General features: G+C 34.8%; 1 protein-coding gene across 2 annotated transcripts; it reads right to left on the bottom strand.

The window, feature by feature from the left end:
* Positions 1 to 7,570: 7,570 nt before the first annotated feature.
* Positions 7,571 to 15,060, bottom strand: LOC107856233 (auxin response factor 6). Of its 2 annotated transcripts, none has more exons than XM_016701217.2 (14): positions 14,287 to 15,060; positions 14,056 to 14,174; positions 13,325 to 13,432; positions 13,188 to 13,244; positions 12,952 to 13,110; positions 12,708 to 12,792; positions 11,958 to 12,048; positions 11,216 to 11,380; positions 11,020 to 11,142; positions 10,843 to 10,918; positions 10,449 to 10,596; positions 9,234 to 10,351; positions 8,901 to 9,091; positions 7,571 to 8,044 (listed from the first exon to the last, which is right to left on the bottom strand). In XM_016701217.2, the coding sequence occupies exons 1-14, from the start codon at positions 14,327 to 14,329 to the stop codon at positions 7,843 to 7,845; spliced, it is 2,685 nt and encodes an 894-aa protein (XP_016556703.1). In that variant the 5' UTR covers positions 14,330 to 15,060; the 3' UTR covers positions 7,571 to 7,842. The 2 variants fall into 2 exon arrangements, with proteins under 2 accessions (XP_016556703.1, XP_016556704.1); XM_016701218.2 differs by having other exon boundaries at positions 13,325 to 13,423.
* Positions 15,061 to 17,487: the final 2,427 nt, after the last annotated feature.

The following is a 17,487-nucleotide window of genomic DNA, read 5'->3' as shown; positions in this document are numbered from 1 at the left end:
GATTCAATTTGTATAAATTATCACAAAGAGTACCAGTACCGATGAGATAATTATTCTTAAACATCCATTACCAAAATTAAAGGAATATCCAGTCTTATCCAACTTAGACAAAGAAACTAAATTTCTCGAAAGAGAAGGAACATAAAAAGTTTCTACTAAATCTAAGTGAAGTCCAGTATCGAGAATAAGACGATAAGTCCCGACAGCTTCAACTGGAGCCTTCACTCTATTCCCCATGTAAACAGGTCTTTCATTCTTGTTTATGGTTTGGATTATAAGGAATCCCTGCATAGTATTAGAAACATGAACTGTACAACCAGAGTCAATCCACCAAGTATTATAAGGAACTTCAGTTAAATTTGATTCGAGACATGTAAAACCACAAGACTTACCTTTCTTCTCAAACCATGTCTTACATTTCAGGAAATCTTTCTAGAAGTGTCCAGATTTTCCACAGAAATGACACTTTCCATTCTTGTTTCCTTTCTTACGTACTTGAGATGAGGACTAATTAACATTAAGTTGCTTCTATTGTCCCTTACCATGCTTCTTTCCTTTCTTTTCAGCTCCGCGATGATTTACAAAGTTAATGGAGTGGGTTCCTTGATTCTTTAGCCTTGTTTCCTCTTGAACTAACATACCATGCAATTCATGCACATTTCATTTGTCTTTCATGATGTTGTAGTTCATTTGGAAAGGACCATACTCAGACGGTAATGAGTTGATGATGAACTGCACAAGCAAATTTTGTTCCACTTCCATTCCCAATAACTTAAGTCTTGCTGCTATATTTGTCATTTCAATGACATGCTCATGCATAGTACATGAACCATCTAACTTCATGGTGGTCAAAGTACCCATTAGTGTCCCAGCAAGAGACTTATCAGCAGTTTGGGAAGACTCTTCCACAAGTTTCAGAAGTTCTTTCGCACTTTCAGTTTTGGGAAGAGTAGTCTTAATGTTGCCCGCAATATTCATTGGCACCATAGGACTTTTCTTCATCACTGTTAGCTTCAGTAATAGCAGTTGGCTTTTCAGAGTAAAGTTCAACATCAAGATCTAAAACCCCAAGATGGAATTTGATCTATTCGCACCAATCTGAAAAGTTAAGTCCATTAAAAGTTGTAACAGAGGCAGAGTGCGAATGAAGGGCAAGTGTTGAAATAGAACATGCTCATTTGTTAATACTTTGAGATACGAGTTTAAACACATTATCAAATTCAGAAATAACTTACTTAAATGTATATTGATGTTCTTCTTTGGGCGAAACATCAAAATACAACTTTAAACATAATGATGCTTAAAACATATTTAACACAAAACGATAATATTTAATGCATCAATTAATAATATTTATCATCTTTGGATAAATAAATAAAACTAATGATACATCAAAATTATCTCTTTAATATGTATTGGTCATACGAACAAACAATCAACCTTTGGGTGATCCACAAATGTCTTATGACCAAAAATTTAATTTACCCATAATTATTAGTTCAATTATAAGCATCAAGTTTAATGGGTAATTAATTTAAACTTTAACCATTATTTTGGAATTAATTTCATAAAGATTCGACCACTTTGGTGATTAACGAATCTTACATATATGAATCCAAGTTATATTTAGAAACAATAAATTTTATTATTGCATACTACAACGTTCTAACAACAAAGAGTTGTTTCTTTAATATTTAAAATAACAAAGATTAAACTCATGTTATTTTAAATAGAATCAATTATAATAATATCAATATTTCAAATTTCGTTATTCAATAATTGTGAAATTTCTAAAAAACATAATTAAAATTCACAAGATTTGAAAAAACATTAATTTTAATGGAAAATCACTTGTTCCGAAAATCAGTCTCTGATACCACATGTAAGCATAAAACGGATTATATAAACTTAAATAATCTTATACATAAACAATCATATCTATAATCCTTTATTATTCAGGAACGTTGAACTTAATGATTTTCACATACACATAATAACAGTAATTTGAACTGTGGACTGGTAGGAAACCTAGTTTGAGGCACCTGCATGTTTGGGGTTTTCCGGCAAAAGTTAGAGTTTATAATCCATAAGAAAAGAAACTGGATTCAAGAACAATTAGTGGTTTCTTCATTGGTTATCCAGAAAAATCAAAGGGGTATAGATTTTACTGTCCTAATCATAGTACGAGAATAGTTGAAACTGAAAATGCTAGATTCATTGAGAATGGCGAAGTTAGTGGGAGTGAAGAACCACGAAATGTGGAAATTAAAGAAGTTAGAGTACGAATTCCTCTACCCTGTACTTCTTTTAAATTTGTTGTTCCTGAAGATGTTGTACAACAAAGTAATCAACAAGAACAACAAATTAATATTCCTATTAATGAAGCCATAATTGATGAACCTATAGTAGATGAACCATAAGAAGTAGCATCAAGAAGATCTCAAAGACAAAGGAGATCTGCTATTTCTGATGATTATTTAGTATATCTATATGAGTCAAAAACTGACTTGGGAATTGATGATAATCCAGTTTCATTTTCACAAGCCATTGAAAGCAATAATTCTGATAAATGAATAAATGCTATGAAAGATGAGTTAAAATCTATGGAACAAAATAAAGTTTGGGACCTTGTTGAATTACCCAAAGGTTGCAAAAGAGTTGGGTATAAATGGGTCTTTAAGACCAAACGCGACTCAACTGGCAACATCGAACGTCACAAGGCCAGACTTGTTGCCAAAGGTTTCACTCAAAAGAATGGAATTGACTATAAAGAGACGTTTTCACCCGTCTCTAGAAAAGATTCACTTAGAATTATAATGGCCTTGGTAGCTCATAATGACTTAGAGCTACATCAAATAGATGTGAAAATAGCCTTTCTGAATGGAAATTTAGAGGAAGAAGTTTATATGAATTAACCTGAGGGGTTTTCTATTAAAGGAAAGGAACACATGGTGTGTAAAATTAAGAAGTCAATATATGGAATTAAACAAGCTTCCCGACAATGGTATCTTAAGTTTAATGAAATGATTGTCACCTTTGGATTTAAAGAAAACACTGTTGATCGGTGTATATATCTGAAGGTCAGTGGGAGTAAGTTTATTATGTTAGTCTTGTATGTTGATAACATCTTGCTGGCTACTAATGATCTTGGTTTGTTACATGATACCAAGAAATATCTCTCTAACAACTTTGAAATGAAATATATGGGTGAGGCATCCTATGTGATTGGAATAGAAATATTTCGAGATAGATCACAAGGACTGTTGGGATTTTCTCAGAAAACCTATATTAATAAAGTATTAGAGAGATTTAGAATAGAAAAATGTTCATCAAGTCCCGTTCCAATTCAGAAAAGAGATAAGTTTAGTCTCAATCAATGTCCAAAGAATGACTTGGAACGAAAGCAAATGAAAGATATTTCTTATGCATCAATAGTTAGGAGTCTTATGTATGCCCAAACATGTACAAGACCAGACATCAGTTTTACTGTTGGAATGCTGGGTCGATATCAAAGTAATCTGGAATGGATCATTAGAAGGCTGCAAAGAAAGTATTACGATACTTACAAGGAACGAAAGATCATATGCTCACTTATAGAAGATCTGATCATCTAGATGTGATTGGATATTCAGATTCAGATTTTGCTGGTTGTGCGGATACAAGAAAATCCACATTTGGATATTTGTCTCTATTAGCTGGAGGAGCAATATCATGGAAGAGTGCGAAGCAGTCTGTTATAGTTGCATCCACTATGGAAGCCGAGTTTGTGGCATGCTTTGAGGCCACAGTTCAGGCTAATTGGCTGTGAAATTTTATTTCAGGACTTGGACTAGTCGACAATATAGTCAGGCCGCTGAAAATTTATTGTGACAATACCGCCGCAGTTTTCTTCTCTAAAAACGATAAGCATTCAAAAGGTGCTAAGCATATGGAATTGAAATACTTTTCGATTAAAGAAGAAGTCCGAAAACATAAAGTGTCAATTGAACATATTAGCAATAAGCTTATGATTGTTGATCCTTTGACAAAAGGACTACCGCCCAAAACATTTATTGAACATATTGAAAAGATGGGTCTTATTGACAGCAATGAATGATTTTATGTAAAGACTATTATGTTTATGAAATTGACACTTTGAGCTCAAATTATATATGTTTCTCTTGTTACTTGATTTCTCTTGTATACATAATATTGTGAATAATGATGACATGTTCTGACTTAGATTAAGGATTCTAAGTATTATCGTTGGACCCATTATGTATTTAAAAGGTTATGTTAGGTAATAGACTAATATTGTAGTACATGAAAGGAACTATGTTAAGTAAAGGGACGTACAACCGCCATGGCCCATTTTAGTTGATTTATTTAACGATGATAAATGATGTTGGATTTAACGTTAATAGTGCACATGATTGACGTACTTATTAAACCATTAAATTAACATTGTGTGTACCAAGTGGGAGAATGTAAATTTCTATGGCCCACATAATTAATTTATTTATTGGTTTAATAATAATTGAATAATAAGTTAAATCCTTAATCTATATGGAAAGCTACCTAGTAGGATAATTACTGACTCCAAGTAGGATTGTATCCACAATTAGTGACTCCTAATAGGATAATGATTGTATCCACCAATCACGTTGATGGAATGTGAAAACATAACTGACTATTCCCTATTATAAAAGGGGTCCTCTCTCTGCCAAAAGAAGAATAAACTCCATCACAATTATTCTGAAACTAAGATAAAGAGAGAGAAACAATTCAGTGCTTCTGCTATTACACTTTTGCTTCCGCTAAAACCATGGAGAATTCAGGTAAGTAATTCTTTATTGAATTACTGTTATTATGTGTATGTGAAAATCATTAAGTTCAACGTTCCTGAGTAATTCATAGGATTATATATAAGATTGAATAAGTTTATATAATCCGTTTTATGCTTACGTGTAAAATTTAGGGTTTAGGTTGAGTAGCTATCAAGCTAGATTTAGGATAAATTAGCCCCCAAGAACTCTAAGCAAAATTGAACTCTTTTTGTAGAGTCCACAAAATTTCAATGTCTACAAATGTCCCCTGCTTCAAGGCTTGTCGGAGTGTAGACTTGATGAAACTCAAAGACGAGTCTTGAAGTACCGCTTCCATCTTTACGATCCTGCGGCTACAAATTTGCAAATTTGATTTATGACAGAAGAGATGAAGGGCAGATTTGGTCCCACAGGGCGTGCCAATTTGTTTCCAACATAATTTAATTCATGAAAAATAAACTTCAACCACAAATAAAAATATGAAAAAACAACAGTTTTATTGATAAACGATGGGGGTACAAATCTGTTCCTCTCTTGATTCTTCTCTTTTGATTTTCTCCGTAATTCGAGGGCCGTTAGTTACGTATTTCTCGAACGTAAGAACATTTGGATTGATCTCCATGAAAGGAGGGTTTGTCTTCTTGATGTATTTGATTATCAAGAAGAGAGAGTTTTGATCTTTATGAATATCCCATGAATTTATTGGGACTTTTCAGATCTTTGATCTCTTTGTGAATATCCCGTAAATTTGTGGGATACTGGAGATGTCCCTTTAAAGGGATATTTGCTCCCTTTTATATATGCATAATTTAGGGTTTAGGTTGACTAGAAATCAAGCTAGATTTAGGGTAAAGTAGCTCCGAGAACTCTAACCAAAATTGAACTCTTTTTGTAGAGTCCACAAAATTTCAATGTCTATAAGAGAATTTGTTCGCAACAAATTTTTGTTCATGGAAAATAAATTTTAACCACAAACAAAAATATGAGAAAACGAGATTTTTTTATTGATAAACGATTGTGGTTACAAATCTGTTCCTCCCTTGATTCTTCTTTCTTGATTTTCTCCGTAATTCGAGGGCCGTTAGTGGCTTATTCTCGAACATAGGATGATCTCTTTATGAATATCCCGTGATTTTGTGGGATATTGGAGATCCCGATCCTTTTACGAATACCCATCAGTTTATTCAAGATGTCTATTTCAGTGAATATGTTACTTTTAAATAGGCGAGATTTAGGACAAAGTAGCCTTCTAGAACTAACAGAATTTGGATTCTTATTGAAGAGTCCACAAATTTTATATGTCTACAAATGCCCCTAGAACTCTAACCAAAACTGAACTTTTTTTGTAGAGTCCACACAATGTCTGTTCATACTTCATTGAAAAGTTGTCAGAGGTATCATTTGTGATAAACTGGGGAATATCTTCGTCAAGAGTTTGAATTCCCTAAAGGGGGGAAGAGATGGATATTAAACTAATGAAAACGTTGAGGAGCTAATTAACGCAGCATAAAATATAGTAAGTGCAGCAATATTGTATCTTATAACTTGGTGTTGTAATGCATGTTTATCGTTGCTTCAAAGTTATTAGTTAGTCCGAACGAATCCATGTTGGTGTTATAACCAACGTATATATGGAGTTCGTTAATACATACCATCGCTAGGCATAGACATTTATGTAAAGGGAGAAAAGAGCACGAAAAACAGTAAAGAGTTAATATTCTCATGCATCATACAAGAACATGGTCTCAAAATTAGGGATGGGCATAAAATATCAAAAATCAAATTACCTAACCGAACCAAAAAATTTAGTAATTGATATTTGATAATTCAGTATTTGGTATGATATTTGGAAGTAAAATTTCAATATTTCGGTATTCGAGATTTGGTTTGATACAAGATATTAATATCATTTGGTATTCGGTATTTACCGAATTTCTAGTATATATATATAACCCGATAGGCGATAATACTAGTCATCTCAAAGAATCTCTTGAATCTTGATAACATATTCGTTAAAAACAACAAAAAGAATACTAAATAGGATTTCTATTAAAGATATTGCACATCTCCAACTTTAATATGGTATTACCAAATACTGTACCGAATCGAAGTTTAATTTACCGATTACCGAACTACCGAACCGATATTTATAAGTATGATATGTGGTATCTATGTTCAAATACCAATTACCGAATTTCCGAACCCGAACTTTAAAAATACCAAATCGAATACCGAACGCCCACCCCTACTCATAATGCAGGCCTTCAAAAGTCAACTTTCAGATTGTTACCAACAATTTGTTAAGTCTTTGATTGCTCCCTCAGTTACAAGGGTGTTGGGACCAAGTGCTTAGCATCATTCCAAAAGCTACAAGTTGATAGCACGATGCAATTTTATTTCTTACAGAACCCACCAAGGACGGACCATGTTCTATCATGACTCCAACCCGGACCACCCAACCCCCCTCGTGGGCCTTGCCGTAGGCAGAATGTGTTGAATTACCCAACAGAACAGGATTTTGAATCTATGCCCTTAAGCTCACCAAGGATCTGTCTTCAAAATTCGAACTAAAACCACCATAACAGTCTTACCAACCTTGAGGGCTCAAGCATCCAAAAGGGCAAATAGGGATGTGAAAAAAAAAGGTCAACTTCTATTTTACCAGTCCTCCTGTCCCTAACCATCTTACCCTCCCAAATACAGCGTAAATGGACATTTCACCTGAAAAAGAATTAACAAAAAGTACAAAGAGAGTACACTTGATGCATCCAGCAAAATAACAACCATGGCTACTACTAATAAGATACTTCTGCAGATGATCTCTAGGAGGAAGCTCCACAGGCTTGTCAAATAATAGCATTATAATTTACAGTGTATTTATCTGGAATACAAGCTACAAATGAGACATGGCCCTTGGTCCTTAGGTAGAAAAGATACATGACATTGACACATCATGGTACAAAAAATTGCAGACATTAACCAAGGGTGTCAGCAACTGTATGGTACAATTACCTTAGGCAGGTCACACGATTGGTCATTAGTAGTCAAGTGACCCCAATGGTATCCCATTCATAGTACTTCGAGAGCCCTTCTGGTTTAAATAGTCATCACATCCATTGACATTGCCGGGAAGCCTCTGCGCTTGGACACCATTTGGGAGATCAAGGCCCTCTTTCCCCATCTGCTGCACTTCAAGTGGAGAAAGTATCTTGATATACCAAACATTGTTCACGAACTCCCTGAAGCGAAGATAGAGATGGGTGAAAACATGGAAGGACTAGATATACTAAATGAACAAATGTATGAAAAAAATACATCTAAGTTCATATATGACCCAATACGGTAGATATACCCATCAAAAGGAAAAATACAGCAGGTCTGAATTCTCGTGTAAAGCAAATTGCAGGCATAGATAAGTGAGATAAGAGTACTCCGTAAAATTAGTCAGGCCAAAAAGTAAAGAGTACTCCGTAAAATTAGTCAAGCCAAAAAGTACTCTAATGCTAAATCTTTGAATGTCCAACAGGAAAACCAATCTGTGGAAGATCCAGAATGCTTAAAATCCAGCATACAGTAACTAATTAACTTTTCCTCAGAAAAAATCTTGAGACATCACTTAGCCATGAAGAATTTCAAAATGAAGCAAAATGGAGAGGATTCATATAGCTAATCCGATAGGGATTGACGTGTAAATTTGCAATGACAATTGCATTGGGCCTTCTTGTATCCACCTCGACTAATATATCAGGCAGCACCGACAGTGGATAATTCTATCTATCAAGACTTCGACGAAGAACAGAAATCACTAATTCTTTTGTCATCTCTGCTGGGATTTGAACCTTGATCCCCCATAATTCATTGGAGTCGGAAAAACAGAAGACTGATTTTAATAGGTGGCAAGATGGAAATATCATATACATCCCAAAACTCACAGTTTGAAACTTAATGCATGGAGTCCAGAAATATAATTTGACCAGTCCTGCCTTCCAAATGGGAAAAAATTAAATAGAGATGGGGTGGGGAGGCAGGGGAGGGAAAAGGTTGTAGACTTGTAGTAGCAAGCCTGTAAAAGAAAAGAAGTGATTCGACTCTTACTGCCAAGGACCGTCACCGAGGAGGAGGACATCATTCTCTCGGTCAACAATTACAAGCTGCCAGCCTGATCTCTCAGGGTCCTCCAACAAGCCTTCTAGCCCAAACATGCGAGCAAGCTCGCTTCGAAGTTCGTGATAGCTGCTAAATTTGGAGATATCAAGTGACCGTCCAAAGGACCCTGATTTGTGAACCTACCAGAAACAAGCAGTGTGAAACAACATAATGCTGCAAAATATTCCCCCTTTAAAAGCTTTTAAACTAACCAGAGTGTTAGTCCATGCAATTCGGAGAACAAAGGGTGAAATTGTATATCAAACAAGCTTATAAGTTTACCTTCACAAAGGTTCTATTAGTTGGGTTTGCTTGGTCCCCATTTTCGGAGGACTGCAAGAAACCTGATTCATCTACACAACTTGAAGTAGTCATGTCGGAGTTAAGGGGATACTCATTGCCCGCTGTACTTGTGAAGGTAGAGGTAGCATAAGGAATAGATAAAGATCCATTATCACCACTACTATCCTTCATGTTGGACATACTGGTCTGCAGTATGTTCAAAGAGTCTGTAAATCCATAGAGTGCATTGCTTTGGCTATCTTCTACTCCTTTATAATCAGGAAAAGATTCCCTGCCAGGAAAAGGGGGCAACAAAGAGGTAAGATTTGAGACCTTAGCATTGTTCGCCATCACATCCTCAGGCTGGGACACAACAAATGGAGTAACTCGAGAAGGGAGCTGAGATTCTAAAGCAATTCTCTTTGATGATGAGGACAAAGACACTAGAGGATGACTTTCATGCATGTTCAGGACAGCAGATGCCTCATCACGGGAAAATGAACTCAACAGATTCTGCATAACAGAATTATTAGATGCATTGACATGGTTACCCAATATATCAGAAAAAGTATGTTGGGGACCAGTTGAACTCAAGACTTGCAAATGAGAGTGCTGGGGCTGCGTAGCTGAAGCCATCTGAGAGAGACTGGAGATGGCCTTGGTTTGTTGTTGGTGTTGAAACTGCGAGTTCACTTCTTGGTGCTGCTGAAGCTGTGGCTGCAGCAATTGCTGTTGATCACTATAATTTTGACGACGTTGCAATTGTTGCTGAAGCATCTGCGCCTGAGATATTAACTGGTTTTCTGAGAAGCCTTGGACCAGATTTTGCTGTGAATGAGAAGGCTGCAACATCTGACTCTGACTCAAAGACACTGAACTGCTAGGGATACTTTGTTGGAACTGCACAAGGGATTGATTTGCAAGTTTTGATGGATCTAGTGCTGCCATTGTTAGAAGAATGTCGGGTTGCAAACCAAACATAGAAGCATCAATTCTTGGCTGCACAAACGGAGTAACACCAAATCCCTGGAAATTAAGCGATTGCATCCCCTGATCTGCCATGTCACCACGCAGCCATGAGAACGGAGAATTCATAGTCATATCACCATTGGGGAACCCTGAGTGGATGAAAGGTAAACAAACCACTGAAGTTTAGAACTCAACCAAAATTATCTTGTTTCCCAGGGCAACAATAATAGCAAGCAGAAACCTTACCAGGGAGAGAAGGTAGTCCAGAAGGCCAAGGCCGCTTTAGCCTAAGGGAGAAAGGAGACGGATACATAGGAAAAGTTGTCAAAGGTTCAATCTCCCACAGAGAAACTCTGGGCTGCCTCTCTCCAGCAGTTGATTCATCCCATCCAACCTGCAATAGGACCAGTTACAAAAGACTATAATTTATATACTGAAGGTTTTAGTATATAAATGGACTCTTTTCATCTATCCCTTCCCCAGACCCGCGCATAGCAAGAGCTTATTGAACCGGGTAGCCTTATACTGAAGGCACAAGCAAGCACATGAAAAATTACAAATTGATGCTAAGATACACATAGGTTTTAGTTTATCTATTACTTTTTAGTTTATACAAATGACCCTCTGTTATAAAACTAACCTTGACAGAGCGCCAATGTGAATTTGGCCAACGAACAGGATCTAAATCACTGATGCCAGTAATTGTGCCCATGTACCTAAATCCAAAGATATTTACTTGATGAGCATGTGTATATGATTAACTTGTCGTTCAAATTACTTTAAATTGCATGTGGAATTCCAAAAAGATAACACCTACCTACGGACACTCGATTCTTCTGTTTCAAACAGCATCCGGAACCTCATACCAACAGAAATTCGAGTATGATACACTGCTTTAGCATACTTGGCTAGAGGTATGACAAACTCTGACGGACTAGCCCTGAAATCATGAAGCTAAAAGGTAAATGTGACTCAAATTTGTTAGCAATTGAAACAAAAGAAAAACCTTTTACCTTGGATTATAAAATATAGTAAAGCGGCTATTAGTTGCAGCTGCATGAGCCGCTGCAGCTAGGAGACCAATGTGCATGCTATCACTTGACAAAACAGAAGAAGGCATGACAGTTTGAGGACGATTAGCACGTCGAATCCCCAAAAGTAATTGATTGTTTTCATTCCTGATAAAAGGCGACAATATTTTAGCAAAGATAAAAACCTCAATGAATTGAGTGGGAGAAATGAAAGTGAGTTCCTCCAATTGCACTGGTTATCCAAGTAATTACTCTCACATCGCCCAATACATGCTGCAGGTCCAAAGCTACCTTTTCTCCAAATCAAAAAATGATGCAGGTCAACAGATAAAAGTCACTGACATAAAAAATTGAAATCAATTCTAAATTCGTGAAGATTCTCAATTAGGGTACATAAATACAGTTTCGCAGCAATAAATGTTTAACTTTTGCAACTGCATGATGCAGGCATATAGAAATTAAATGTTTTCCAAGATTCTAAAGGGGGGCGTACACGGATAAGCATAATAAACACCACAGAACCACATTCTCATGCGGCCCATCAGAGCAGATGGAACAATTAAAATATTTCAGCAGCTGCTTAGCAAGTAACAAAATATGGCCAAATGTGATACTGCGCTTAAATTTATGCATTTTATCTGGGAAAATATAGATCATTTAAAAGTTCTGAATGCTGGAGCGGAACCCCTATGAAGAAATATTAGAAGGTATTGAAAACATCTACCAAATAAAGATGACCGCATCGCCTGCAACAAGTCTCTTTGCACTCACAAATACACTCCATCCTGTTGTCAATAGATGCCTTTTTGGTTGTCCTGAACATGAGCAACCAATTAGTGCTGGTAACGTTTATGCCCATTTTCATAAATGAAAACATGGCAAGCAACCAAAGAGTTCTCAATGATTTTAACCCCCCCACCCCACCCGACAATTGTCATTAGGTTCAGTATGATTTTAAAAACCTTACTTAATATTACATCTTTAGTTCATTTTACCAGAGTACGCCTCATCTACAAACAACAAAAACAGAAAAATGTTAAGACTTGGGAACCAGATATCAGAACCTCTCGCATTTTCATCTTCTTGGGTTTTAAGGCTTTGGAAGATAAATCGATGTGTCGTACTGACAACCTCACTAGTCAAGAAAATCTGCTTCCTTAGAACTAAAGTCACTCATCCACGCCTACTCTGTCTCTCTCTCCTCCTCTCCCTCCCTCTCTCCCCCCCTTCTCTCTCTATCTCCATCCCCCCTACCCCCTCTCTTCTCTCTAGATATTCTTTTGGGGTTGAACTGGAAGGACAAATCGTAATTATGATGAGGATAAATATCTCATCTCAAATACAGCAGTAAACCAGAAAACCTAATCTCGAGCTTGAATTTTCTTTTTATTCAGGTACATTCGGACCATGGTCCCCAGTACCAACTACCAAAACAATACCAATTCCTGTAAGCCCTGACTGCACAGAAACTCACCACGAAAAATATGCCGGAATTTCCATTCATTTCCATGGAGGTCTTTTGCAATCAACTCTTGACAGGGTGGCTGCTGAGAGTAATCCTGAAAGAGAGAGAACATTCATCATGAGTTAGTTAAACACCATTGGGGACTAGAAAGATAATATCGAATCCAATGTTGATGACACATATCAAAAAAAAAGACCAAAAACAAAAGGAACGGAAAACCATAATGCTAATGGGTTTTGTTTAAGGGACCTACAAGAGGAGGGAAAACTTTTTCTGCAGCTCGGCGGGGGACAGAGAATCCACCATGAGTACTGGTGTCACTTGCCGTCAAAGTTTTGCAGAAATAGTTGGTTGGTTGTTTACTCGGGATGCCAAGTTCTGCGGGTAGCAGGCACACATCCTTTTGCTCTTGCTACATAGAGTAAGTAAGTCCATTAGAAAAATATTACTATTCGTAAAACTGATTTGAATAAATAGGAAGTGACATACTGGACTTAGTGGCTGCAATGTCATTTGAGCATACACTTCATCAGTCTCAACATCTGCCTGTAATTTAACAACTGTTCAGAATACATAGTAACAGAAAGGTACATAAATATCACATGACAGCCAAAAAATAAACTTACATGCATTGTCAGGTTGTGAAGCTGACAAATTAGTTGAGGTGGTAAACCAGGATAATTAGGGATATGAGCATCTACTTCCTTGTTTGTTGAAGCGGCGACCTGTAAAATCTAAATTGGATTGAAGGCGTCCAAAACTCAAGTCCATGTTTCATAAGAATAACTCTGGAGCGACTTAAAGCTAAAACAGAAGAATGTGTCTCAAGAAACTCAGTTTGCTTAAGCTTTACGGGTCATTTGGTACACCAGATAAGGAAAATAATCCCGGGATAAAGTTTGGGATTAACTTTATCTCACGATTAGTATGAGGTATTAACTATTAACTAAGGCGGGACTATTTTATCCCACCATTTGTACGAAAATGGTGGGATTACTATACCATATGGAGGGTAGGGTTACATAGTCTCATGGGATATCCCCTATGTTGCTCGGACTCTTCAAAAATGCCAGCGGGTTCATGTCGGATTCTCCAAAAGTAGTGTATATTTGGAGAATCCGACACGGGTGCGGCATCAAAAGTGAAGAGTCCGCACAACTTAGGATATCCCTACTAATCCCATCTAGTGCACCAAACGACCCGTAAGAGAATACATTGGCTCATGGACAAAAAACAGCAGCATACTACATTTAGCCACCAACAAACAACAAAAGTAGAGGTGCACACTATTTCATATGAAACACATCAAGTTAAATGAGCTACAGTGTGAAGCATAGTATCTAATCTACTTACTAACCTGCTCACTATGACCTTGAGGAAAATACACCACTCTGCTTCCTACAGGTGGAAGTGAAACTAGTGGTCCTGCACACGCATGCCACAGCTCTGAATTCAAGCATTTCTTCTCCCCTGCTCCTATAATATTTAAACATAGAAAGAAAATCACACATGTTCATTAATGACTTCAAATAATGCTTCACATCAAAGTTCACAAAACAAGTACTTACTAACAACAAAAAGAACAAACCTTCCTCTGGCTGAGGATTAAACCCAGCTGAAGATACCCTCATTCCAGCAAATCAAGAAACTCCAAGCAACTTACTCCACTAGTTAAGCAAAAAAAAAGCAACCCCAGAAAGTAAAAACCCAAACAAATGAAAAGTTTACTAGTACAAACCCCAATCAGTTTCACTAGTTGAGCCAAAAAAGAGCAGCCCCAGAAAGCGTCAAATGAAATAAGAAAACCCAAGAAAATGTAAACTTTACTAGTACAAACCCCACCCTCACCCCCACCCCCCACCCCAAGCAAAAACCAAGAACCAAGAAACCACCATATTTCTCATCCAAAGCCAGTTCCACAGCTAAACACACCCATCAACAGCTGCTTCATACTTCTCCCAGATCTCCAACTACTTACACTAAAATCAAGAAACTACACAAAACCTTAAAGACCCTTTACTCCAATGAAGGTGCAGAAGCAACAGATCTTGAAAGTTAACCAAGTAAAACAAGTAACTTTTTAGCTACTTCAAGATCTTTGAAGAGTGAGAGTTGAAGTAGGCAATTCAGTAGATCTCTTAAGCAGTACCCTTTTTATTTTCTTTTTATATAATTTTTGAGTGATGGATTTTCTTTTCACATATTGAAAGCTACAGAAGAAAGTAAGGAAAGAGGGGAAAAAAAAAAAAGAAAGAGAGGGACCCCAAGAATTTAAGGAAGCAGCTTTATACAAGTGAAGCGAAAGATATTGAAATGTTGCATAGTTTGGGAACTGTTCTTTCTCACTCCTTTCCAATTCTCAATTATAAAAGAATCCATCATTGCTAACATCACTTTGTAATACCCCGTTTGACCATAGGAATTTCACTTTATTCAAAAGAAAATATTATTTAATTATGAAAAAATTACTCCTCATTTCAAAAAAAATAACCTACTTTAATTTAATACCAAATATAAAAAAAAATATTATGATCTTAAATTAAAATTGTGTCAAATGTACAAAAATATCTTTTAATATTGAGTCTGAAATCAAAATATGTCATAAAATAAAAAAAATACCAAAATATATCATGTATATAAAATATGACCATAATATGTTTAACTCACTTAAAAATGAGTTATATCAAAGTGAGTTAACGAAAGGTGTCAAACGGTGTTAGAATCTGAAAAAGTACATAACTCCCTTTTTAAGTGAGTTATACATTTTATTTCTACATAACTCACTGTGAAAGTTATATAAGTTATGCATTTTATTAATATTGATTTATACTTATTTGATTTATTGTATTTATTTTTATAATTTATATGAATTCTTATAAAACTTACATATTATGTGAGCAATCAATTTATCTTTTTAGAGTTTTATTTTTAAAAAAAAACTAACATATTTATTTTTTTTAAAGCTCACTAATTATGTGATTTTATAAAGCTTAGTAATTATTTTTTTAGATATATTTTTATCTTATAATTTATGCCTATATTTTTATCATATACTTTCATTGTTTCAAATAAGTTGGCCCGTATATACTTAGCATAGTCTTTAAGAAAAAATTTACTAGGAGTTATCCATTTACCAAATTAGTCTTATTAAGGGTCCGTTTGGCCATGAAATTTTTTTTTTTCCAAAAAGATTTTCCGGAGTTGGAAATTGTGGTGTTTGGCCATGAAAATTCGAAAAATAATTTTGAAAAATTGTTCTGAAAAGGGAAAACATATTTTTGTTGTTTTCACAATTTTCCAACTCCGATTCCAACTTTTATTATTATTACATATAACTCCAATCTTTTAAATTTTTACATAAACCTCTCCTTATAACATTATTTTTTCAATGTAGCAGATTTAAAGATTAAGATAATTATAATTTCAAACTTAATGCTATCCTAATTAATATATATCTCTTTTTCTCTCTCATCATTATTTTTATCCCTTATTTAAGACATTATTTTACTGCTAATTTATATTTATACCCATAAATATATAAAGTATTATATTTATAATAGAAATATACAAAGTATGTTATATATAAAGTTTATACCATGTATATACCATATACACACATATATAAATATACAAAGTAAAAAGAAACATACTAAGCATATTTATAATATAAATATACAAAGTATGTTATATATGAAGTTTATACCATGTATATATCATATACACACATATATAAAAATACAAAGTATAAAGAAACATACTAAGCATATTTATATATTTATGGTATATGATATAAAATACCATAAATAGGCAAAGCATGTTTTACATAGAAATAATTTATTCACACACAGTAAAATCTTTCATGTATAAGAAAATTAAAGAAATTTATTAGCAGCACCCTAAAATTTAATAACAACTCATCATGTCCTAATTTTTAGGAACGGGAAAGGAAGGAAATAAATTAAATAAATTCCTAAAAAAATAAATTTGTTTGAATGATAATATTTGTTAACTAAAAAAACAGGAAGCAGTGATCTGTTAATATAACATCCATATTTAAAATTTTCAAATACGAGAAAACGGCTATTAATGTAAATATTATATATGTCATAATTGAAATTCATTAAATATGGTCATGTATATGTAATTATTTTTATAATAGTGGCTAATTGTGTTCTTTTTTTATTAGTAGGTAAACTTTAGTTGGGTGATTTTGATAGTTTGTATAAGTTAGGGCATAAAATCATATTTAAAAAAGTTTTTTCAAAAGTCAAAAAAAAAAATTCAAAAAAGACATGACCAAACACAACTCCAACTCCGAAAAATTTTAGTTTTCATGGCCAAACGGCTACTAATTATGCTTTGAAAATATAAATTTAAGCTTATACATTTTATTTAGTCATTAATGTTAGGGATAATATCAGAAGAATATAATTATATTTTCTTGATTTTATGAAAAGGACAACTAAATTGAAATAAAAAATTTAGAAAGAAGGTCAATTAATACGAAATTGAGGAAGTAAAACTCACTGATTATGTGTGTTATTTAAATATAAAATAAGTAAAAAAAATGAGTTATCCATTAGATATAGATCTTAAAATAAGTGTGATAAGTGCATAACTGTAATACCCTGTATATTTTGAAGCAAGAAAATGAACCATTGTTCCTACGTATGAAACATCTTATCCTGTGACTCATATTTGAGTACATGACTTACAATGAGTATCCTAGTGAGAAGAGAGCTCATGATGTGTTAAGCGTGTTCATAAGAGTCACTTAGAGTAAGGCAAG

This window comes from Capsicum annuum, chromosome 7, assembly GCF_002878395.1.
Source record: "Capsicum annuum cultivar UCD-10X-F1 chromosome 7, UCD10Xv1.1, whole genome shotgun sequence".
Classification (NCBI taxonomy): domain Eukaryota; kingdom Viridiplantae; phylum Streptophyta; class Magnoliopsida; order Solanales; family Solanaceae; genus Capsicum; species Capsicum annuum.
This window is presented reverse-complemented; position numbering and strand designations above follow the sequence as displayed.

Excerpts from the sequence above, each read along its gene's own strand:
- LOC107856233 (XM_016701217.2), bottom strand. The coding sequence starts at position 14,329 with ATGAGGGTATCTTCAGCTGGGTTTAATCCTCAGCCAGAGGAAG. Across the intron at positions 11,381-11,957 it reads GATGCGGTCATCTTTATTTG|GAATGAAAACAATCAATTAC; the intron begins GTAGATGTTTTC and ends GCCTTTTATCAG. Across the intron at positions 10,597-10,842 it reads CACATTGGCGCTCTGTCAAG|GTTGGATGGGATGAATCAAC; the intron begins GTTAGTTTTATA and ends GTCCTATTGCAG.